At 41.8% G+C, this 24268-nt stretch overlaps 1 protein-coding gene across 3 annotated transcripts in view; it reads right to left on the bottom strand.

Annotated features, from left to right (window-relative positions):
- Window positions 1-24268, bottom strand: part of ST7 (suppression of tumorigenicity 7) — a 149498-nt gene that overhangs the window by 51200 nt on the left and 74030 nt on the right. For all 3 annotated transcript variants that reach the window (XR_008972507.1, XM_057412157.1, XM_057412158.1), the window contains exons 2-7: window positions 20566-20648; window positions 11852-12011; window positions 6806-6860; window positions 6155-6270; window positions 4931-5006; window positions 1727-1881 (exon numbers count right to left, since the gene is read on the bottom strand). Coding sequence is in view for 2 of the 3 variants with exons in the window: in XM_057412157.1 (XP_057268140.1) it covers window positions 1727-1881; window positions 4931-5006; window positions 6155-6270; window positions 6806-6860; window positions 11852-12011; window positions 20566-20648 (645 nt within the window). In the remaining variant the exon portion in view is untranslated. The remainder of the gene's footprint in view (window positions 1-1726; window positions 1882-4930; window positions 5007-6154; window positions 6271-6805; window positions 6861-11851; window positions 12012-20565; window positions 20649-24268) is intronic.

Below are 24268 nucleotides of genomic sequence, written 5' to 3'. Positions count from 1 at the left end.
GTTGTTCAAGAAATTACATTGTGTTTTTCACTGTAAAGTTGAGATGCCCACTTTCATCCCAAAGTCAACTTCAAGGGCCAGAAATGGAACAACAGACATCTCAAAACCATGGAACTGCAACACATCTGTCCATGGTCCTCCCTCTCTAAAGAGAGATGACCTCTTCACATTTGCCAGCCATGCATAAGTCCAGCATATAATCAAGAGAATCCTACATGAAACCCCTGTGTCCAAGGCACCATCTGAGGCTGGAAGTTCTCTAACTCCTCTGGGCACACACTAATGCTATTAAGGGGAGTCTGGGTGGCATAGAGAAGTGTGACCACCTAGCCCCTTCTGAAGCCACAGTCAGAGCTGGCAGTCACTTTTCAGCCCCTCCTGCTCTGTGGCAATGCATTTAATTTGGCAATTCAACTAGTTACCTCTTCTGCTGTCATACTGAACGTTCAGGATATCAAATTTAATGATGACAGTAGCCACTCAGCACACACAGCTTACAAAAATACCATGCTTATATGCCTGTACAAACTTTGTCAAGTTATCCTGGACATACACATTGTGAAAGTATTTAATTACTCTTATTGTGTATTGTTCATAGAATCGCTGTTATTTTCTGCACTCAGGATGTATTGAGTGCACAAATTAAGGTTTCACAGGCAACTGTAAGCCTGCTACAGCCTGAAAATCGCTTCAAGGGCTCAGCTGCTCTATTTTTTTTTTTTTCACAAAAAACACACAAATCATCCTTAATATAATTTTATAACCAACAAATGTTTAAAACACTATCCCCAAGCTTTATAAAACCTCACATTTTTAGGCACAGACTTATGTACACTTTTGAAACCAGAGATCACAGACAATTTCACTATGTACAATTTTGATCCGCAATCTTCAAATTATGTGATAGCCAGAGGCTCTGAATTCAGGTCCTGAAAACTTGAAGATGCCCAGAGTATGTTAGTGTTTCTACTTCTGTAACTGCTGTTATTTTTTGCCTGAGGTAGCCATTTAAGACTAGAAATAACCTAGACTGCTTTATTTACCTTTTTATTCATTTACTAGCAGTGAATCCTCATGTATTTTCTTATGCTTAAAAAACTTAAAAAGCATATAATAAATATCATCACAACAGCTAAATCTGCTTATTCAGTTTCTTCTAAATATACCTTCAATTAGAGCACTGTATTATTCCAGTTGTTAACTTTTATGTTTCTGTGACTTTTCATGATGTATGCAATTAACTTTCCAAATGTCACACTGGTTAATGGGTCTCACTAACTTTTACACAGAACAATGTGGTATATATATTTACCCTCACAGCTGATGGAAAGAAGCTGGCCAAGCACCACTTCACTCCTGTTTCCATCATTCTTTACTGCCTTTTCACAACATGAGCCCATGAGCAACTTCCTAAACCAGTGCCCAACATTTTCTTAATATCAGATCTCTGACACCTTTTGGCTCTACTACCTTTTCTCTTCAGTTAAGTACATGCTCCAGTATTCTGCCACACAAAAGAAAAGGTGTATCCTTAATCTGAGCATTACTAGCTCAGGAACTGAATCAAGCAGAAAACACTGAAGCCTGGCTCTCTTTTCCAGCCAATATTAAATACTGAGTACATAGTTATGAGAGGGAAAAGAAAAAACACAAAACAACAAAACCCAAAGAACTCCCTGGAACCTCTCTCCATTTAGAAATGGCTATTCCCTCCAAAGAAACTTACTGTGTTGGGCTTCATACTGGGCACCATGGTGCTGTAACTGCTGACTGCGCCTGTAGCAGCCCTCTCCAGCTTTCAAAGCTTGCTTGAACAGCTTCTCTGCTTCTACAATTGTTGTTGCTTCCTCTTCAGCCAGGAGAATATAGGCAGTAGCACACCTGCAAAAATATCAGAGGAAAAAACATGAGAAATTTGCACGAAGTGAAAGCTGTACAAAGACATGCAGCCTGGTAAGGATGTACTGGATACAGAGGCCATGGAGTTTTGCCCATACCCATATAACTTTCTAATGAACTATTCGGATGAATAAATATTCTAGCTACCAGACCACGACTCTCATTTGTAGGTACTGCATCACTCAGCCACTTCAGGAAACCTATTGATAACTGCCCCAGAAAGTAAAGCACTGTCTCACTAAGCAGTCACGGCCCACCTCACTAAAACTCCTTCTGGAAATCAAGACTAGTTTTATGCACTATGGTTGTAAGTGAAAAGTCCTGCACCCGGGTTGGTGCACAAGTACAGGCTGGGCAAAGAATCGATTGAGAGCAGCCCTGAGAAGAAGGGCCTGGGGTGTTGACTGATGAGAAGCTCAACATGACCCAATAGTGTGCACTTGTAGCACAGAAAGCCAGTGTGCTGGGCTGCATCAAAAGGAGTGTGGCCAGCAAGTTGAGGGAGGTGATTCTGCCCTTCTACTCTGCCCCATGCGACCCCACCTGCAGTGCTGCATTCAGCTCTGGGGCTCCCAACACAAGAGGGACATGGACCCACTCCAGTGAGTCCAGAGGAGAGTCAAGAAGATGCTCAGAGGGCTGGAGCACCTCTCCTGTGAAGACAGGCTGAGAAAGTTGGGCTTGTTCAACCTGGAGAAGAGAAGGCTCTTGGGAAATCTTAGAGCAGCTTCCAATAACTAAAGGAGGCCTACAAGAGATCAGGAGAAGGACTTTTTACAAGGGCATGTAGTGATATGTCAAGGTTGGAATGGCTTTAAACTGAAAGAGAGTAGATTTAGATTAGATATTAGGAAGAAATTCTTCACTGAGAGTGGTGAGACACTGGAACAGGTTGCCCAGAGAAGCTGTGGATGCCCCATCCCTGGAAGTGTTCAAGGCCAGGTTGGATGGGGCTTTGAGCAACCTGATCTAGTGGGAGGAGTCCCTGCCACATTGGAACTAGATGATTTTTAAGGCTCCCTCCAACCCTAACCATTCTATGATTCTATGATTAACACAAAATGTCTCCATTACTGCAATGGTATAAAAAGGATCAGTAGACCTGTAACACTTGCCATATGCAAAGAACAGATCATGAATGTAATTGTAGAGATTAAAAATCAAAACAAAAAACCCCAACCAAGCCACAAAACAGGAAAGCAGCTTCAGGAACACATAGAAAGGTGAAATGCATGGTGGGAGTCACCTCATCCAGCTTTTAGCTGTCTAATTTAGATCTCTTAATTATCTGTGCCCCTCCATCTCCATCAAGAAGCACCTTCACAAAGTCATTCATTCCACATTTAAAGATCTCTCTAAGAATAGGCTGAATTGCTGACTGGAGGTGCGTCTCCCACTGACTGTAGAGGGAGCCCAGGTAACTACTTTAAAATCAATGGCCACAATTTACAGCTGAAGTTAGGTGTGTTATAGCTGTTGACTTCTTTCCAATACAAAGCACAATGCTGATCAGATTATTCTTTATACAGAAATAGAATCAGGCTGCAGCTGCCTGTAATTCAGTTTCACAAAGAGTCATCAGCTGAGGAACAAGAAACACCACGTCTGAGTGAAAACAAGATTCCAGGCACTAGTTGTTGTGCACCACCCAACTGGAAAGCAGCTTGACAGAAAAAGATATGCGTGTCTTTGTGGATACCCAAGTTGACCACTACTTAGCAATGTGCCCTTCAGCAAAGAATACAAATGAGCTGTATTAGGAGGAGTGTAGTCAGCAGGTCAAGGGAGTTGATCCTTCCCCTCTAGTCAGCACTAGTGAGGCCGCTCCTGGACTGCTGAGTCCAGATCTGGGCTCCCCAGTACAAGAGGACAAGTACAAGACAGTACAAGAGAGTCCAGCAAAGGGCTGTGAAGATGATTAAGTGACTGGAGCACCTCATATATGAGGAAGGACTAAGAGCTCTGAGACTGAACCCTGGAAGAGAGAAGGCTCAAGGGGATCTCATCAATGTTTGTAAATCATTTATGAGAGGGTGCAAAGAGGATGGACCAGGCTCTTTCCAATGGTGTCCAGTTACAGGACCAGAGGCAAAGCACACAAACTGAAACACAGGAGGCTCTGTCTGAACATCAGGAAACACTTCTTCACTGTGAGGGTGACTGAGCACTGGCATAGGTTGTCCAAGGAGTTTGTGGAGTCTCCCTCCTTGGTCCTGGACATGGTCCTGTGCAATATGCTGCAGGTTGCTATGACTGACTGGGGATGGTTGATCCAGATATCTCCAGAGATCCCCGCTAACCTTCATTGCAATTCTGTGATATGTGAGTGAACAGGATAGGCCTACTTCTGCAAAAGCCTTTTATGCTATGTGCTCCCTCAGTTAAACTGCTGTCCAGGAACAAACAATTCTTTTTCTTCTGATGAAGCACATGAAGGACAATCTGTAAGGCACCAGTTCATGGAATTCTAGAATGCAGTAATCTCTGACAGCAAGCTAAGGGAGTCTTTCTGCTTTATGCACTTCACCATGCCAGTAAATCATCACAGCGCTGCATTTACCGTGGGATATTACATTTCTCATTGAGAAAATAAGTACCAGACTCAAAAAGCTGAAAGTCCCAGAAAATTACATCATATTCCCTCTCAATATGAAATGAATATTTCTAAAGGTGTTTATGAGCCCCTTCTTTCTTGCCTCTCTTCAGGATGACTGAAAAATCCAAAAGGAAACTCCATCCCATAAAGGCATATTTCACATGCTCATTAGGAGGCAACTTAATTAATACTTTGCTGTGCCAACTGAAAGCCCACTGACATCAATAGGAAGACTCCCACTGTCACCACTGCCCTAAGGATCTTCTGGGTGGCTAGCAAAACATGCAGCTGTGCTTTTTTGCTCCCATTGTAGGCCCTCCTGTGACAGGCCTGTAATCACCATTAAAAATTGCTGTTGCAAACCCCCTGCCTTAAGCTACCATCAAATGGATTTTTAAATGACAGGAAATAAATGTTAATGTTGTTGTCACTCACTCATTCAATTCCAAGGCTTCATGTGCTGCAGAAATTCGGGCTTGGGGGTTTCTCTCTCTCCAGGCTTTTTGCATTACTATTCAATAAACAAAGCAGAACAGGGGCATATCAGTCATTATGGCGTTAACAAGAAGTATCTACTGCATTAGAACAGCAGAATTTATTGCTCTCAGCCTGACTCACTCCAGAGCATTTCCAAGAACTCAGTGATCACTTGAAAGACACATACTCAACATGAGCTTTTTTTCCCCAAATATTCAGCTTCATTTTTTCACTTAATCAAACTTTTTTCCATGGGAAAATCCAGTTAAGAGATCATGCCATCTGCACTGTCACATAGAGAGGTAACAAGCAGCTTTTTCCTCTTGGGGTAGTAAATCCCACAGGGCACAAAAGAATACAAGAATAGATGGCATTCTTACTTCTTCTAGTTCCTTACTTTGCTGCTGCTTTAGGTGAATGTTAAATGGCAACAACATCCAAGCTAATCAGACATTCTTGTAATTACTCCATTGAGTTAGGAAAACAAGATTTATATTTATTTTGTGCCAAAACAGTATGTTCTCCTTTGAATTATGCCCTCAGAATGGAGAACCCAACTGTCGGTACCTCTCCCTTCCTAAGAGACAAAGACTTTTCAGAGGCAAATTCTGATAATTGAAATCGCTGTCGTATATTTTTACCAGAACCAAAGTCTGCATGTGGATTTAACAGTAAAGGCTTAACACAACTAAAGCTGCTTATACAAATTCAGTTGTAAATGTGTTCCCATTTTTTACAGAGCTTCTAACTACATCAGGGAATGAAAAACAGGACTGAGGTTTTACATAAGCTCTGTCTTCTGTCATCATAGACTAAATGGGACCTGGATAATGTAACTCAACATACTACACTGCAGCTGGAGCCACATCAAGTTATACGTGTTTGAAGCCACTGCTAGAAACAGGAGGAAAAACCAAGTTTTTACACTTGCAAATGGTACCTTGAATGACTTCAGCACGACAGCAGAATAAAATAGTGACAAAACTAAATAGGTTTATACTTATATAGATACATGTTCAGATTTAGAATACCATGAATCCATCCGCCATGGCTTTCCATGCTCAAACTTTTACTTTTCCTTATCTACCTCAGAGAACTGATGTCTGACTGCATTTTTTTTTTGCATCAGTTTGAAACAATCATTAACCTATTAGCAAAAACAGTTGTTCACAAGTCTCTTACTAGCATCTGCAGGCCGTAAATGATCTGTGTCACATGTGAAGAATGTCTGATGGTCCTGTGCTGAAAGATTCATATCGTAGTAAGTCAAAGGTTCTCTCCCTGTCACCCATGTATACCTGCAAACATGCCAAGAAAGACATTTTGGCTGATGAGATCACATTCAGCAAAATTAATCTAGGAAAGAATCCTAGACGTTAGAGATGGCCATAGCTGACTAAGTTCACCCAGACAATCTCCTAACCAATATACACTGCATTTCACTGTACTGTGATGGAGTGACAGCAGCTGAACCTAAGCTAGTAAGGATGTTGGAAAGCAAACACTGGAAATCGGTAATACATATATTCAAACATTAAGACTACATGAAATCTAGATATAATTCATTAGGTTGTTTGCTATAACTATTTGAACAGAATTACTTGATTAACAGTACCAGCTATTTCTATTCTAAGGTCACCAAAAATTTATGCATGAGCATGAATTCCTATTTCTTTTCATTCAGAAACATTTCACAAATGACAGAGAAACCTGGCATGAGCACGTGTCCGCAGCTGGTTTTGGTTTTCCATCTCTGAGTTAGATTAATGGAAAAGTACAGTTAAGGTCCTTAACGCAGTACTATGCCTGAGACTGGAACATCGTAGCACTTACCGATTATATTCCGCTCCTCTGAACAGATTTAAAGGATTTCGCCAGACTTTGCATTCTGTCATAAATAGAAATACATAATAATGAATCTCTGCCAAATTACAATGGTAAGTGAGGTTTATCAGAAACATCAGTTACCTTCTAATGAGCCTTATCAAATGACATAGATTTTTTTATAAGTACAAATGAAGGCAGAAAAAAAACCAAAACAAACCAAAGCACAGAGATGTAGGTAACCAGACTGTTTTCCCTTTTAAAATAGTAACTTAATTATAAATTAGTGTCAGCAAATGTAATCATTCCAGACAAATAACCACTAGCAAAGCTCCAAATGCCAGATGAAAAGATAATACTGATTAGTTCCAGGATGTGCGTTTACCATAATGCAGAATTGAACAGGGATCACACTGGGTTATTGCACTGAAAACCAGCAATTAACTCAGCCCCTACAGACTTGGTATTTCTACAGAAGAATTTCATTGTCCAGTTAATACTGTCAATCAATGAGCATCTCAGCTCCAGTTGCCAAATGTAATCCTTCTTAGCTCGTGAGCTAAAGGATCCATGGCAACATCTGCTGACCTTACTGAAGTTATACCAGGGTTGACAAAGGATGCTGAATAGATTGGCAGAGAAAGTTCAGTTCATTGCAAGTGTTTGGCAACACTAAAAGCATTTCATACATTTCTCTTGGGGAAAAAAAAAAAAAAAAGCAAATTCTTCACACTACAGGGGGGAAGAGATAAGAATATTCGTAACAGCAACAGCATATTTTAAAACAGAATGTAAAAAGAAATAATGAAAAAAAAAATAATCGATTTCTATAGCTTTTGAAAAGGTGAGCTCTTAATTCTGGCTTTTCTTCCTTTACTTTAACACCAGACTTGTTCTCTTCATTTCAACACAGACAATTCACTCCAGTGAAGGTAAGACCAGAATCAAACCTACTATTTGCACAAAGTCTCACTGAGAGGCAACATGTTGCACCACATATATGCTATTGGATGATCCCTCGTGTGGTGCTGTGCAAAAACTCATTAGCAGCATTGGCCCTCCAGCATTTCACCAGCTGCCTTCCACCACCAAAAGCCAACCAGCACATTTTTCCCTCTGAAATTTTGTGCCATCATTTCTAAAATATCACAGCAACAGTTTTTTTGGTGGAATACTGAGTCAGCAGGATATCTACCCTACTTTATACAACCCTGATAAAGTATATGCATGTTCCCTTTATGCCCGTTTCATTAAAGAGACAGATGGAAATACAGACTGGCAAATCCAGCCCTTCTCTTTTCTCATAGACATAGCTCCCAGTTCTGAGTATGAGGCTAAAGTGGCACAGAGAGAAAGCTTTTTACATAAATTATTTGCAATAACATGATAACACCCACAGCTACACAAAAAGTAGTCAAGTGCCATAGGAGGTGGGCTCTCAGCTTGCTGCCTACATTACCTAAGACATGCATAAAACATGGAGACGTGAATGGGAAGATGTTTGGGAAGAGTGAGTGCACTGACTATGCATCTGCATCTTTCAAGCAACCACTTCAGCAGGCAGCTAACATTAGAAAGATCTACTGGTTTAATCAGCAGAAGTGCTCAATCGACATTCAGCTGTTCAGTTGTGCAGCCAGAGGGTACATCTGTTTGACCAGCTTCAATCTGACAGTTTTTACATAATATGACTTTCACAGCATCGTAAATGTTAAATCAACATCAGCCTTCTCAGTTCCAGAGGTACAATTCAATTCAATGGCTTGGCTTACTTCATTTGCAACCAACAAGATCAGGCAACAACTACTTGACCACAGTGCTCATCTTATTTAAATTTAAGCCATTACACTTTATCTGAAGTACAAAGTACTGTAGTACTGCTGCAGGGAAAGGTAGAACTGGGGAACAAAAAGCAGAGGTGAAGAAGGGATTTTATTATCACCTTCTGTCCTGTGGGTAGTCTGGCATCTGTCTAGCTAGTTAAACATGATGTGCTCTTTGCTCCTTCTATCTTGGTATCTGCTGATACCATGGTCTCAGTACAACAACCATTCTTCTGACCTTTTGAAGGCAAAAATATCTACTCCAATACTCTACTACAGTCAGACATCTACATAGGGAAACATGGTGAGCCAACCAAAAAAGCCATCTTTGCCTTGTTGGATAGCGAAAGAAATATCCCAGTGCTGATGCATGGCAAATTGCAAAGGTTGCCTTTTCTGTTACATTACAAACTAATAATATATCTGTCCTTATTTTATATAAACAATAAGGATTTATTAAAGAGTAACCTTACTAATCTTTTAGTTCCTTGTCCAATGATCACATTTTGAGCACCAATATCTTTCTGAAGGCATGAGTAACAGGCTATCTGTACACACTATCCAGAGACACTGGGACAGTCCCAACCCATAGCCTCAAATGCCAATGCACACTCCTTTACTATTTCTTTATATCAGAAAAGTCAGGGTGCTTGGACAAACCTCATTACTCAAAATACTGTGCCTTCTACTTTAAAACAACGGGAGTTAATTCAGAGTTGCTGGTGTGACTGACCACACTAATGAAGCCGCACAGATGTTTATAAGCCATCCCATGCTTTCTGCCAGTTCACCCAAATCTAGTATCTGGACCATGCAGTGCCACTATTCACAGCCTTTGCTGAGGTGGGAATGATGAGAGTTGAATTTGCTGTGCTATATGGAAGCTTCCTGACATATTCAGTAGAGAGCAAGATTTTTTGAGGCCACTTATTTTATTTAACTTGTGAATTCAAAGCTGATTTTTGCTTGCTTGTTTTCATGAACACTGAACAGCAGAAATAAAAGTTGCCATGTATAGACACAAGCACCTCAGCTGCTAAACGATCATGTTTTCTCCATAACTGAATTTGGTGTTTTTTTTTCCATTCATGTTTCCTCACTTGTTAATTCCAGTATATTTTAAAAGTCTGCAGAGGAAATAAATTTCATGAAACCATAATTGATTCTAGAGGCACATCCCTAATGAAAGCTGAATTAATGTCCAATATTAAGATAATGGTCTGTATTCCAAGCTAGGGCTGAAAGAGGTAAGCTTCATTTTACAGATGAGGAACACAAGTCAAGATGCTCCTCCCCTGACCTCCATTAACAGCAAGTATTTCCAACTCAAGCCAGCAGCATTTCAGCATCTTCCATCAGTGATGGCCTAAGTTCTCAATCCATCCTCTCCAGGTAGCTGAGTCACCCAAGCACAGAGACGAATTTGCCTGGGACTCAAGCTCTTCGGTCCAGCAAGATCAGGACATGGGAGGCTGATTCATTTTAGGCAGACTGGCCTGTCTCTCTGAGGAATGATTTACAGACAGTCAGACACCTGACTCAAAGCTCCCCAGCAGAATCCCAAACCCTGTAATGTGAATGAAGTGACCTGCAGGTATAATCCTTCTGTGGCAGAGCTGTAGCAGGACTTAAGCTGCCTCAGTTCAAAACTGACATCCTCCCCTCCATGGCATGAACATCTAATTTCTTCTGATATAACTCTGTCTTTACTGGATGTCTTTTCTTAAAACCTGCATTATGACTTGCCCAAAATCACAAATCAAATTAGTAGCAGAGTCAGGAACAGAACAAGCCCTTAAGCTATAAAAGTTGCTGTGCTTCCACTTACTAAAGTAAAATCTAAAGTAAAATCTGTTTACATACTACTTACATGTTCTAAAAAATAAACTGATGCAAACAGAAGGAGATGGGCATTCCTGACATCTTTTTCTGATTCTTTATTTTAACAACACTTATTCTTCAAAATATTTTAATAAAAATACTCCCTGCCTTTAAAGATAATATTGCAGAAAGAGCACATGCAATTTAGCAGGGCTTTCAAAAGTCAGAAATAGATGCACTGGCAACATGGCCTCAGCAATAAGCATTGCATGAATTAGGAAAGATATAATTAGCCAGAACAATTAATGAAGCAGCTCTGCCTTTCATCTGACCACAAAACAAGTTTAAAGGAAGCCTTATCTGGTCTCATGGCTCAGCAGAAGACGGTGTTTCTTGTTGCTACAACCCCATGCAACGCTACTGCCTTGAGAAGAGTGGCTGGAAAGCTGCTCAGCAGAAAATGACCTGGGGCTGATGACTGACGGCTGCTGAACATGAGCAGCTTGTGGTCAGGCAGCCAAGCAGCATCCTGGCCTGTATCAGCAATAGTGTGGTCAGCAGACCAGGGCAGTGATCATACCCCTGTACTGGGCACTGGTGAGGCTGCACATCTAGTACTGTGTCCAGTTCTGGGCCCCTCACTATAGGAGAGACATTGAGGTGCTGGAGCTGGTCCATAGAAGGGCAACAAAGCTGCTGAAGGGTCTGGAGCACACGACTGATGGGGAACAGCTGAGGGACCTGGGGTTGTTTAGTCTGGAGAAGGGAAGGCTCAGGGGGACCCTACTGCTCTCTGCAACTGCCTGAAAGGAGGCTGTAGTGAGATGCAGGTTGATCTCCCAGGTAACAAGAGATCAGACAAGAGTAATGGCCTCAAGCTGGACCAGAAAAGGTTTATATTGGATGTTAGGAAAAAATTCTCCACAGAGAGGGTGCTGAGGCATTGGAACAGGCTGCCCAGGGAAGTGGTGTCCCCGGACAGTGTTCAAAAGTTTTCAAAAAACATGTAGATGCCCTGAGTGACATGGTTTAGCGGTAGATTTGGCAGTCCTGGGGTAGCGGTTGGACTTGATGGTCTTAAAGGTCTTTTCAAACCTAGCTGATTCTATGCTTCCGTGGGCCTTCCCTTCAGCAGGCTGCCCAAGGCTGCCACAACAGACCTGACCTGAAGTCGGGGGTGGCACCGCTGGCTGGGGTGACTGTGGAGTGTTTGTGGGCAGGAGGGCCGACTGCCCACGACGGCTGTGCCACTCACCTGAGCCCCGGCCGAAACCCAGCAGCCCCATCCTGCTGAGGTTCCACACCGGAGCGACCGCTGGCGCGCAAACCCCGGGCACACACTTCCGCCTTCCCCCGCGCTGCGTGCCCGGGGTGCCGCAGCAGGAGGTTTCGGGCGGGAGGCACCGCTCACCTGAGACGCTCTGCCGGCTGGAGTCCGCGTCCCCGTTGGCGGCGCTGGCGGCGCTGGGCGCGCTGTTGTCCACCCCGCCCAGCAGGGGTCGCAGGTGGCTCACCGAGACCTGCTCGATGAAGGAGGTGCCGTACTTGCGGAAGTACCACCACTCGAAGATCTGCAACACACACACAGCGCGTCAGCCGCGCCCGCCCGGCCCTCAGCCCGCGCGGGAACCCTGCACAGGCGCAGGCAGGTGGGTTCCGGCCGCCCAGGGGTCCCTGCCTCCTCAGGGAGGCACCTGCCACCGCATTCCCGGCCGAGGAGGGCCGAGGCACCCTCGCCGAACCGGCCAGCCGGTCTGCCGGTGGCATACAGAGGGCTTAAGTTCCATCCAGGTTTGTGCCGAATCCGGCAAATCGCTTTAAAAACCTGGTTTTTAAAGTGGTGAAAAATCTCACTCTCGTCAGCAGAAAGAATCTGGGATTTACTTATTTATTTTTTGTTTTATCACAACGTCACATTATTTCTTTTTAAGGCATTTAAAAGTGCTAGGACCATTCCTTTAATTTGACTCCTGGAAAAAAAAAATAACAACCAAGAAGATAGGAGCTCAGCTCCACCCATTCAAGGCCAGGCTGGCCAGGGCTGCGAGCAACCTGATCTAGTGGAAAGTGTCCCTTCCCGTGGCAGGGGGTTGTAATTGTGAGTGAGCGTTGAGGTCCCTTCCAGCCCAAACCAGTCTGTGATTCGATGATCCTGTCTGACGGCCGCGCAAATGGGATGCTGCAGTCAGGAATATGCTCTCCCCTCGCCTTTCCCCAGCTCACACTGCAGTCAAGGGAAAGTGAGGAAAAGCAGGTTTGCTTGTTTTCCCAGTAATGCTTCCAAAGGACTTTACTGGGTTTAATTTAATGTTAAAAATACCTAACAAACTCCAGGCAGCTGAATCCTGTTCTGTTCAGGGCTTTTTTCCCCCAACTGAACTGTGATTTTGTTTGTGAACTGTGTTTGGTTTGGGTGACTTGGGCTGATGCCAAATTAATTTTATCTTCAGCATTTTGGTTCAGTGATCAGGGAAAAAAAAAATATTTACAAAGCTCTACTTGGAAAATCATTCCACAGCCTCAAAGAACCCCTTATAATTGAAATTATATACATAAATATGGACTTGCAGTATTTTCACTGAGGAATTCTATTCTTGGGTAAGAATACATGTATTTCGGGAAACCACATAAACCTAGAAATGAAGCCTGTTTCATATAAACAGGAAAAAGGTTCTGACTGTAAAAATTGTAAAGGCACAGGCACTTCTAATGAGTATGTAAAATGAGTGCATTTTGCAGTTGCACTTGAATCATCGCCCAAATGTCTTCATACCAACTGAAACAAAAGCAAATCAAAGGGGTTTTGAAAAATTTGGCAGTACTTTGTAATACTGATTGCACTAGAAATTGTGAATGAACGGTCTTCGCCCTTTAGACGTTACTCAGTGCCTCCATGTTTTATGCCAGTGCTGCAAGCTTTTACAAGACATCTACCAAAACAACGAAAAGGTTATTTATTAATTTTTACAACTAGGCACAATCAGCGAAGGAAACATGTCCACACCTCTGACCCCATCAGCATGCTGTGCAGCAGCTTCTGGTGTGCCAGCCAGAAGTCAGCCGGCTCTGGAAGGCCTTACGGAAGTCCACCTGCTGCAGAGAGGTTCTGGCTGGGCTTCACACTCACTCACACAATGTGTTTCCAATTTTTAGCTCTCCTGAGCTCTTTCTATAATCGAACTGACTTGTGTCTCCATGGGATTGTCTGTAGACAAGAGATACTCCTGCTCCCTTTAAATCATTCCATGGGGGAAAACCTTCTGGCATAGTAAGAAAATGTTCCTTTCCAAAGAACAGGCCAATACGTTGCACACTGGGGCTTCCCGGATGTGCAGCTATGTTGTTAAAGCACCTAGAGCATTCATATGGATAAAGCTGCACTGGGATGGAGTGGGAATGCAGCTGGCGGCCACTTGAGACAAGTTCACACAGGACTGCCTGGCAGCCCTGGTGTTCACTTGGTCCCCAAAACAATCTAATGGCTTTTCTAGGAGACATCAACTAGGAAGAACAGATCAGCTTCATGAGTAAAAGACAGAAAGGCTATGGTGAACACACTGAGATCACAAGCATTTGGGAAGATAAAGCAATGGTCAGAGAAACTAGAACATAAACACACCCAGATCTCTGTGAGCAAGACATCCCAGGCAAATCACCAAAAACCCGCACAGCCAGGGCAACTCCTCCTTACACAGGCTCCACAGTGCCTCTGTCGCTGTACTCATTCCACCAGCAGACACTTGCAGCAGTGCCCAGGTGGGAATGCTGGGAGCCAGGGACAGAGTGCTGAGGTACTATCACTGAACACTTGTTCTGTACTGCTGATATACTTCCCTGTCATGCAGCACTGCCTCCAAATGCTGGAGATGGTGGACAGGGAGCTGGCATGGCTGAGCATGCCAGCTTTGGTTTTAGCTGTTCTCATGCTCTTAATGCACACAACACTTTCTAACGGGTTTAGAATTTAACTCTTCTGATCTGAGACCAGGCAGCATGTGGCTGACTATGAGAGAACGGCTGTGCCATAAGATAAAAGTCCCAGATCTGCTGTGAACATCTGTTTCTGTTTTATCTTTGCAAACTTTGAAGCTTGAACCAATCAAGTTCTACCTGCCCAAGGCCTCAGAGGGAATGGCTGTTTAGAATCAAAGATTACAGTCTTACACTGAGGCAAGGGATGCTCGGTAAGACTGTCACTGTAATGTAAGTCAGGGCCTGAAGTACAGCTGCCAGACTGGCTGCTCACATCTCTTGGCAGTTATAGACCGTATCTAACGGTATCCATGGCAGGGGGGGCTGGAACTAGCTGAATCTTTAAGGTGTCTTCCAACCCTAGTCATTCTAGGATTCTATGATGATATGATTGTAACAAGCTTTGTACCTTCTGTAGGAGAAGAAAAAAATTAGATTTTTCCAAATGTGCTAATAAATTCTTGGTCGTTATTTCAATCATAATCAGCTTTCCGATAAAAAGTCAGTAAAACCCAGAGAGGGAGAGTGGCGCAGCACAAGAGCATGCTTGAACCCACTTGCCCTGCACAAATATATACCAGCTGGAAAACTGTCACACTGAATTTCAGTAAAACTGAGAGTACAAGCAGAAAGAATGTAGATATGTGTGGTAAATACTACAGCTCAGTGACAGAGACTTGCTGAAACGTGACACAGCTGTAAGTCTGCCTCGCTAGACTTTACATTAATTACTTTTAAAAATGACATTAAAGCTCCTAAATTGTTTAAGGCAGCTTTAAAAATATTTACAATGTTGAGTGAATTCAGTGCCAGGAAACATCAGCCAGATCTCAATGCATACAGTTTCTTAGAAATTGAAGTCATAAATCACCATCATAATAAGTCTTTGCTTGGAGTGGTTTGTTCAGGGTGTATGAGAATGTAATCTGTAACCTGGTACTGAAGTCAAAACAATAAATTCACTTTGCAGAATTTTTATACCTTTCTCAGTGTCAGCTGTTTTGAAACCCAGTTTCTGCAAATCAAATTAATTTCTAACTGCACCAGCCAGTTTGAGAGCAATGTGAAGTCAACAAGCTTTTCATACTTCAGCAGATGAGAGGTATCTTCAGAATAATAGCTGACTATAAGGCTTAATTAATTACCCATTGAAAAAGGTCTGGATCAGAGAGGAAATTAAGGAGAAAGATCATTTCTGCACCACTTCTAAAAGATAAGGCTACCTCACTTCTGGCACAGATACAGTGGGAGGGAAGCTCATCTTCACAAAGCTTGTCCCCTCCACAGGAATAGCAAATTTCTGTGGGCTTTTTCTGTTTGGTGCCTGTGCTTTCAAAGTGGAACAGGGTCGATAATCTCCATTATGTTCACAAAGGCCAAGTTGAAACCCTGTTCTGAACATTTACAGAAATCCAGATCTAGAATTTTTTAGTCTAGTATTGGGTAAAATGCTTAATGTAAGAATATTTGTTCTGGAAAATCCTTACTGATGATTTCTAAAAATGCATGCCTATGAAAAAGCAACCTGAAGGTGACAAATATATTTGGTAAGCTGGTTAATCACTCGTAAGTCTTCTCAATGCATTTCAGATATTTGCTTTGGACTTTTTTTGCCTTTGCTTCTCTGGGCGGATACTTCTCTTCCCCTGTGCAATGAAAACATTGCAGTCATCCTCTTTCTTATCTCTGCTCTAAATCCTGGATCATTTTATTTCTCTGTGTAGCAACAAATCTATTTTGCATCACTTGTATATCTGAGCTTCCTGCCTGTTTTTTCAGAACAGATATTCTACCATAAATGCACCAGTTCACAAGGGATGGTTTTGATAGTGGCTCTCACTGAGCCAAGTAGCGATGTCTATCAGTGTTTTGAATTACGCTCTGTTAATCGTATCCAAGACAGGCATCCTCTCTTACAGTGATCTCCGTAGTCCTTTTCTAGTGTACATATATCGAGTCTTCAAGAGAAATACTATAGGAGCAACTTCCACAGCTCCAAGTTTTCATTAAGCCTCTTCCAGGTCTCTGAAGGGTAAGATTTGGAGTACTCTCCTAATACGGTTACCTCAGTGGTAACAACCATCTAATGGATTTAAATGAAATTTACTCTCTTGAGGAACAGGATATCAATAGTAGCACTTGATTCCACGGTTAAGCCTATTTGATAAATAAAACAGGACCACAGCACAGGTTTCGCTGGCTTCATCATTCGTACTGTTTGCTAGCACGCTGCCTGGCCTGTGCCAACTCTCCCAGGCAATGACTGGACACGTTCTAGGGATATCAAAGTCCAGGGGCTGTTTCCAGTAAACAGAATGGAAAAGATCATCCTGTTTTGAGAGGCAAGAGTGTTTATCCATATGGATGTAACTATACACTGTTACTTGCCTTCCAAAAAAAGCAAGTCCCAGGTCTGTTTTACTTAGCTGTTAGGGGTAGCCAGCGACTCAAGCAGATCTTCCAGTCCTGCCCAGCTTGGTTCTAGAAAAAAGTATGCTTCTGATGATGCTTTCAGTGCTCTTAACAGCAATCGTGAAGGCTATGCAGCCCCATTCCTTCTGGATTAAATACACCAGTTTAGCATCCTCTTAGGCTCTGCTCCTGGTTACTGAACACCTACTTGTCGTATCTCAAGAAGTCAGCATGAGCAGGAAGACACATGCAGTGCTAATGAGCAGCTATTTACTTACACTTCATCTACCTCTGGAGATACAGAAATGGGAAAGAAAGTAATATACTGCTTATATTATAGGCACTTAAGGCTAAGTGTAGTACTTCTCTCAACATTGGGTAGACCCCAGTTACTTATGATACCTCTCTCTTGTCTGTGGACTGGATTATAGGTCACCTTCCTACAGACCCTTCCCCTCTCATCTGCTCCTTGGCAAGTGTTTCCAGTTTCTTAGGAACCCCACAGGGATTGTGCCCTCCCTGACCTGTCAGCCTCTGCTGAGCAGAGCAGGAACTTTGAACAATTACCAGGTATTGCTTTTCAGCCACCAAAGATTGTCTCCACACAATTGTCAGACTTTCTTGGAATCTGTGGCAACACCCAGAACTCAGTCACCTTTCTGCCTCTTTGCGGCAGACTACACAAAGGTAATGAAACAAGCAGAACACCACTTAATATCTACAGAAAATGAGAGGTCCCTTCTGGGTTACTCAGGTCCTCTCTCTCTGAAACCTCCTGTACTAGTACTGTTGGCTATGAAAGGCTGGGACTCTCACATACTATACACACTCGGGTAGTAACAGACAGCCCAGCTGCTCAGTGCTAGCCAGTGTGCAGACTCACCCATGCTCTGCCTCTGTTAGATTTGGTTTCTAATTCTTTTTTTTTTCTGAAAGACTGGGTATTTGTTCATTGCAGAATGTTTCTCATTGTGTAGGAGAAAACTCTTGTTTGTCCCAAGCTCTGAAGTAGAATAACAAGGCATTCTTGGTGGAGATTCAAGACTGGGCTTCACTTCTGCCTGTGCTTTGTTAGAACTGAGACTCCTTCAGTTTGCAGTGCAAATGCCACCGGCACTTGCTAACCAGCTTTCACTCTGGTGATAACTGTATGTTAAATACGCAGCCTTATTTAGAAATCTCAGTGGCATTTACATAGTTCCAGTTCACAGCATTTACTGGATGTCAGTTGTGTTTCATGACAGTTTTATTACCCTACCTGTGGAAAACCTTTGCCTCTCAAACACTGAACACAATGCAGCTCATTGTATTCTGTGAGACAGAGCCCTGTTTTTTACTGGATCAAAAGTAACTGTGGCGAAACCAAGTTTCCAATACAATATTTCTAATGCACCTTGGAACTTAATCTGGTTCCTGTTTTTGATGCCTAAAATAATGCAGGCATGAACTGAATATATGATAAACTGTTCATTTTAAACTATGTGCTGTAGTCAAGAATTATTAGGGAGAATGCTTGAGATAGAAGAGTATTTTCTGTACAGTTCTCAGCTATGCAGAAAAGAAAGTCTGAAATCCTTGCTTCATTTAAGTCACATTGCCTACAGCAAAGCCAGAATTTCACCTAAAGAATGAAAACAAAGTAGAAGACAAAATAAGAAGGGAGAGTAGTGTTTTGCAAAGGAGTCACATAGCATGCAATTGCCCAAAGCTGAACTCTGCACAGTCATTATTACATGAACCAAACATGAAATAGGAAAAGCATTCACTTTCCCATCGGTTACCACACTTCTGAAATGATGGATTTTTCCATAATTTCATAACCTGCAGTGCTATGATTTCTCCTTCTGATTAGGAATTGCAGCCAACTGATAACGGAAAGAAATCTGCCAGACCATATGGTGGAAAATTCCAAGGAATATTAGTATATCTATACTGAAAAATACCCCAGTGATGCAGTTTTGACAAGAGAATGTTTATTTTATAGATGAGTTTCACTGAATACCATTAGCAGGAGTGAGAATCCTTTAGAACTGAAGCTGCTGTTTAGTGTGACAGGTAAGTGTGCGGTCATAAGGGCAATTCAGCATGTTACTAGGCCATTGGTAAACAGCAAGATGATTAAGAGATTATTAATCTGAACCACAATTGGGGCTAGTGACAGACTAGCACTACCTCACTAGGACTTACTCAGCTGTCTTTCCTGATGTATGGTTGTTCAGTGTGCATTTTCTTCTTGCCATGACTGTGTCTGCTGAGTTCCTTTTTCATTATCCAATTTACAGACCACATGTCCCTCTTGGACACTGGTCCCTACAATCTCGGTTTCCTGGTTGTTACCTGCCAGGCCTATGTATCTTTTGCACAGTTAGGATGGTGGCATATGAAAAGCAAACAACAACTGGTAGCAGTAGTAAAGGTCCACAAAAAAGAGCTTTCAATCTTCTTCCAGTCTGTGTCTATGCCTCCATCACCTCACTGTCCCTTCAACTTGATCATAATGGACTTCATCATACAGCATTTAGTGATTTTTTTTTTTTGTTAGGCTGGCTCAGTCTAATCTCTTCTTGGAAGGCTTCTATCAGTCTTCTTTTGCCCTTCTTCATATCACATTCTTGAAAAGTCTTTGCCACTTTCTTCTTGTACTTCCCATCAAAGTACAGCACTTAGAAATTTCTTGCTTACAAGTCTCCTACTGGACTTATTCTTCAGAAACTGCCTTCATGACTACGCTATAAAATGTAGCTACACTTGCAATCATGCTATACACAGAATGTAGTTACAGATCATTTGGTCTCTCTTCAGGGTTTTTGTTCCTGTTTGATTCTGTAAGGTATTTTCATAAGGCACAAACTGTCTTTTTTGTGCCCTCTGTCTTCACTCTCTAATATGGAATTGTGCCTATGAAACCATGTTATTTCTCTCATTCCCTCTCATCTTGGTGATGCCTTTTAAACATTTCTTCTTTCTGAGTGGCAGTACTGAATGAAACAGTATTTTCCTTCCATGCATTTGAGTTGTGAAGAACTGAATCCAAGTCTTAAATGCTGGGCTCCTGTTCCTATGCTGAAAGAAGCGTTGATATCTCTGGAGCTCCGTCCTGTACTTTGGGTCTCAATCCATACAAGAATGATGAATGCTCAAGGTGCAGACATTAAGTATTTGCCTTCTGCTACAAAGAAACCCGAGAGCAAGGCACAGCAGCAGTGCACCTGATGCTTTATACCTGAAATCATCTAAGGGATGAGTCTCATATGCATTCAGAAGTTAAGGATGCCATTTCTTTGTCTACACCAGCTACAGGCAATGTGGAAGTGAAAGGTGTGGATTTCCCACACCAGACTGATACAGTTTAATTAAGATCCTGCTGTAATTAAGCTGAGACAGTTGGAAGCTCTTCTCCTCATCTTTTTACCTGCCTTTTTATTTCTGTAGTACTTGCCGATGGAAACACCTAATGTGCAAACACTTAAGAATTACTATAAGGTTGTTAGTGGGGCACATTGTCTTTCAAGACTTTTTTTCTTCAAAGACATATAGCACTGAAACATTTTCTCTTTTATTTTGTTCCCACAGTAAAAAAGAATATACTTTCTTTTCTGTAAAGAAATACAGATTTTATGTACTGCAAAAATGTAAGTTTAAGGGGGAAAAAAGACACCCATTAACTTGGATAAAGCCTGAAATCTCATTCTGGATAACGGTATCAATTTATAAAGTGATATTAATGTATCTAGTACTTACCAAAATAAGTCCAGAGATTAATGAGGAAGTGCCTGTCAGGGCAACATAGAACTTGGGGGTTAATGTGTTCAAAAACATACTCACTGGAAAAGAAAAGAGAGGAAACCATGAGTACAAGAGCAGGACATGTTCTCCACATGTGTCCCCTCCTCCTCCCAACTGTTTTCCAACCTCAGATAAGTTATTACCTTACTTTTGGTGAAAAAGACAAATTTTAAAAAGCATCCTGTTCCATCTGCCTAACATGTGATACAGCATTAGACTGCCACATGCAGAATTTTGTTTTCACAACAGTCAGCCACAATTCATTGGAAGATCGCTGCACATGCATTCAGGTCTTTCATGTTCCAGTCCAAGCTCCACTGACATTGAGTTCAGGACTGCCCACATTACATGGAAGACATTTCTTTATTGCATTTGCTACTCCACTGCAGTTAGAAATTTTAGGGTTGATCTCATTGTCCTGCATTCAACACTGTCTCAACATCCTGCATGATCTTGGTAAATCTGGACAAATTTTTAAAAGCCTTTTATTTCTCATCACCTTGGTTCCTATTTTATGAAGTAAATTATAATAGCATTTCCCTAATTCGTTCCACTTCATTAAAGTTGGTGAACCACTCAGTATGAGAACAGTGAGTAAATGCAAATAACAGATTAGGAGAAGACCTAACAGGCTTTTTGATAATTTAGGGGTGAAAACCATGATAGCTATCCAGATTATCTGAAATCTAGGGCAGAAGCAAAGCCAGAGAAGCTACAAGGAATGGCAGTTCCATCTGTATGGGCTTCTGGAAATTCAAAGAGCTTTTTCTAGTCATATCCTATTTTGACTAAAGCTGCTCAGAGAATCCCCAGGTAGTTGTGCTCAGCCCCCCACAGAAAATCCCTATGTCCTTAAGAGAATAAAATAATGTTTTTATAGGTTTTGGATCACTCTACAGAAGCTACTAAGGAGAACTGGAGCTCTTCCATGAAATTCTAGGTGTTTAAAGAAAACTCTCACCTTCCCCTCACCTCCACCTTCCACAAATGAAAACATTCTGTATTAAACTACATGGAGGGTTAGAATATCTTCTGTAAAAAAAAACCTACTGTTTTTTTTTTACACTGCCAGTGCCAAAGTATTTCTCAAACATATACACATATATGTATACACACACACACACACAAGCATATATATTTGTATACATAGATGCATCCATGACTGAAGAGGGAACTGACAACAGTTAGCTGTTAAATTTAAAAGGCTTGTATCAGACTACCAGTCATTAAAAAATGCTGATAAAAAGATACGGATACATAGATGGGAGGCCCTCAGTTCATTCCGTTCTCTTTAGAAATGACACTTACTGAGATTAAATAATATGGAGCCAAAAAAAAATGAAGAGAAGATTACAACAGCAGGATACAAATCATCAAACATATGATTAATTTTCCATGACCAGTAAAACAGAAAATTGCCTTCCAGAAATGTATCACTAAAAGAGACTGAAACCCTGCAATTCAGCTACTTTGTTTGGGTTTTGGCTGCATATTTTCTGTATTTTTTTCTTGAAAAAGCCGTAAATTGTTAAAATGGAAGTGTCATTTTCTGCTCTGCTGGAGTGGCATTAAGCACTGAGCTGGTACAGCAAAGAACTAGTTTAGTGGGGTTTAATTCCATTGTACATTTTCTTTCACAGATGAATTAGATGTCAGATTCTCAGCTAGTGTAAATAAGGATAATATCCCAAATTTTACTGTGTGCAGTACAGCTACACTGATTTATGCTGGCTCTGGCTCAATAGTTGGGATTTTCCCACATCTTTCTTTCTTTTTTCACTGCTCCCATTCTTTTTTTTTTTTTTTTTAATATGTCTAATACAAGCTGCCTTTGAAATAGCAGTCCCTACTTTCTCCAGCCCCAGTACCTGCTAAGAAGGGAGAGGATTGGAGAGACTGAAATAGCTTTGGGTTCTGCCAACCAGCATGATTCCTTTAGAAGAAACATTCCTCATTCTGGAATGCAAATCTAAGCCACAGACATAATCAAACTATGTCACTGGGGAAATTTCAGACTGCCAGTGAAATTACTTCCTCTGCTTAGGTCAGGATATTCCTGAGAGAGTATATGCTCTGATGGGATATAGATGTTCATAGCTCCCATGTAGCACAGTGCTGCTGCTGTGCCAACAATAACATGAAAAGCCAGGCCATGCTTTCTCTCCCACTCCTCCGCCACAGCTTCACAGCTCCTGGAATGCTGATATTTCTTCTATTAAACTGGTAAATTTTTCCTATTACCCTAGAGGAAACTTGATTTCCAAGTTGTGAAGCCACCTAAATCTTCTGTGTTTTAGAAGAATCTCCATGAAGGCTATCCACTGAATATGGATATAGTCTATTTGTTTTAAATTCCTATTGCCTGTTTCACTAAGAAGTGCTGCAAAGACAATAAAGTTTCTTAATCAGTGATGAGATACTCATCATTACTGACTGCCATCAATAGAATTTGCTTTCAGAAATGCATTTCCATTTTGAAGAGCCCCCTCAACAGATCAGCTCCATGGAGCTTATCAATGCAGTAGAATAAATGAGGCTCTTAAGAAATGCTGTTAGCTTCTCTCCATCACCACTCTTTTACAAGGAGTGTATACTGAGTCATAGACAAACTCTGTGACCTGAATGAAGACAGGATTCAATTTATGTGTCATTTGCACCATTGTTACTGCTTTCTTATTTGCTTGAATGTATACTGCTGCTCCTTTATGATTTTCACTTCACTTTTAGAGCTTAACCATGGGAGCGGGCAAGGCGAACAGATACAGCGCCGGATGCTTTTAGATTGTATGGGCTGGTCTACCAGCTAACTGGAGTAGCTCAGTACATTTGCTACAGTTGCACTTAAGTACCAGAGCTGCTTATCTGGACTGTATCTCCCTAATCCTTTCGCCATTCTTATTACTACTCATTAACTATAAGAATATTCTGTTTATTAAGAAAACTATCAACTTTTGCAAATTATTAATTACTCTCCCAGTCCCTTTATGTTCATAAATATTAACAGAAGCAAACACTTTATAAGAAACATCTCCAAAACAGTAAAACAAAGCACTGGAGGATCTGCAGACAGACTGTTTTTATTCTGAACTTAATGAGAATTCAGTAATTAGAATCATAGAATCATAGAATACTTAGGGTTGGAAAGGACTTTAAGATCATCAAGTTCCAACCACCCTGCCATGGGCAGGGACACCTCACACTAAACCATATCACCCAAGGCCTCGTCCAACCTGGTCTTGAACACTGCCAGGGATGGAGCATTTGCAGCCTCCCTGGGAAACCCATTCCAGTGCCTCACCACCCTAACACAGGAAAGAATTTCTTCCTTATATCCAATCTAAACTTCCCCTGTTTAAGTTTTAACCCGTTACCCCTTGTCCTGCCACTACAGTCTCTAATGAAGAGTCCCTCCCCAGCATCCCTACAGGCCCCCTTCAGATACTGGAAGGCTGCTATGAGGTCTCCATGCAGCCTTTTCTTCTCCAGGCTGAACAGCCCCAACTTTCTCAGCCTGTCTTCATACGGGAGGTGCTCCAGTCCCCTGATCATCCTCGTGGCCCTTCTCTGGACTTGTTCCAACAGTTCCATGTCCTTTTTATGTTGAGGACACCAGAACTGCACACAATACTCCAGGTGAGGTCTCACAAGAGCAGAGGGG

The sequence above is a fragment of the Pezoporus wallicus genome, unplaced genomic scaffold, assembly GCF_028554395.1.
Source record: "Pezoporus wallicus isolate ANWC-B61680 ecotype Strahan unplaced genomic scaffold, APGP_CSIRO_Pwel_v1 contig_3858, whole genome shotgun sequence".
Classification (NCBI taxonomy): domain Eukaryota; kingdom Metazoa; phylum Chordata; class Aves; order Psittaciformes; family Psittacidae; genus Pezoporus; species Pezoporus wallicus.
This window is presented reverse-complemented; position numbering and strand designations above follow the sequence as displayed.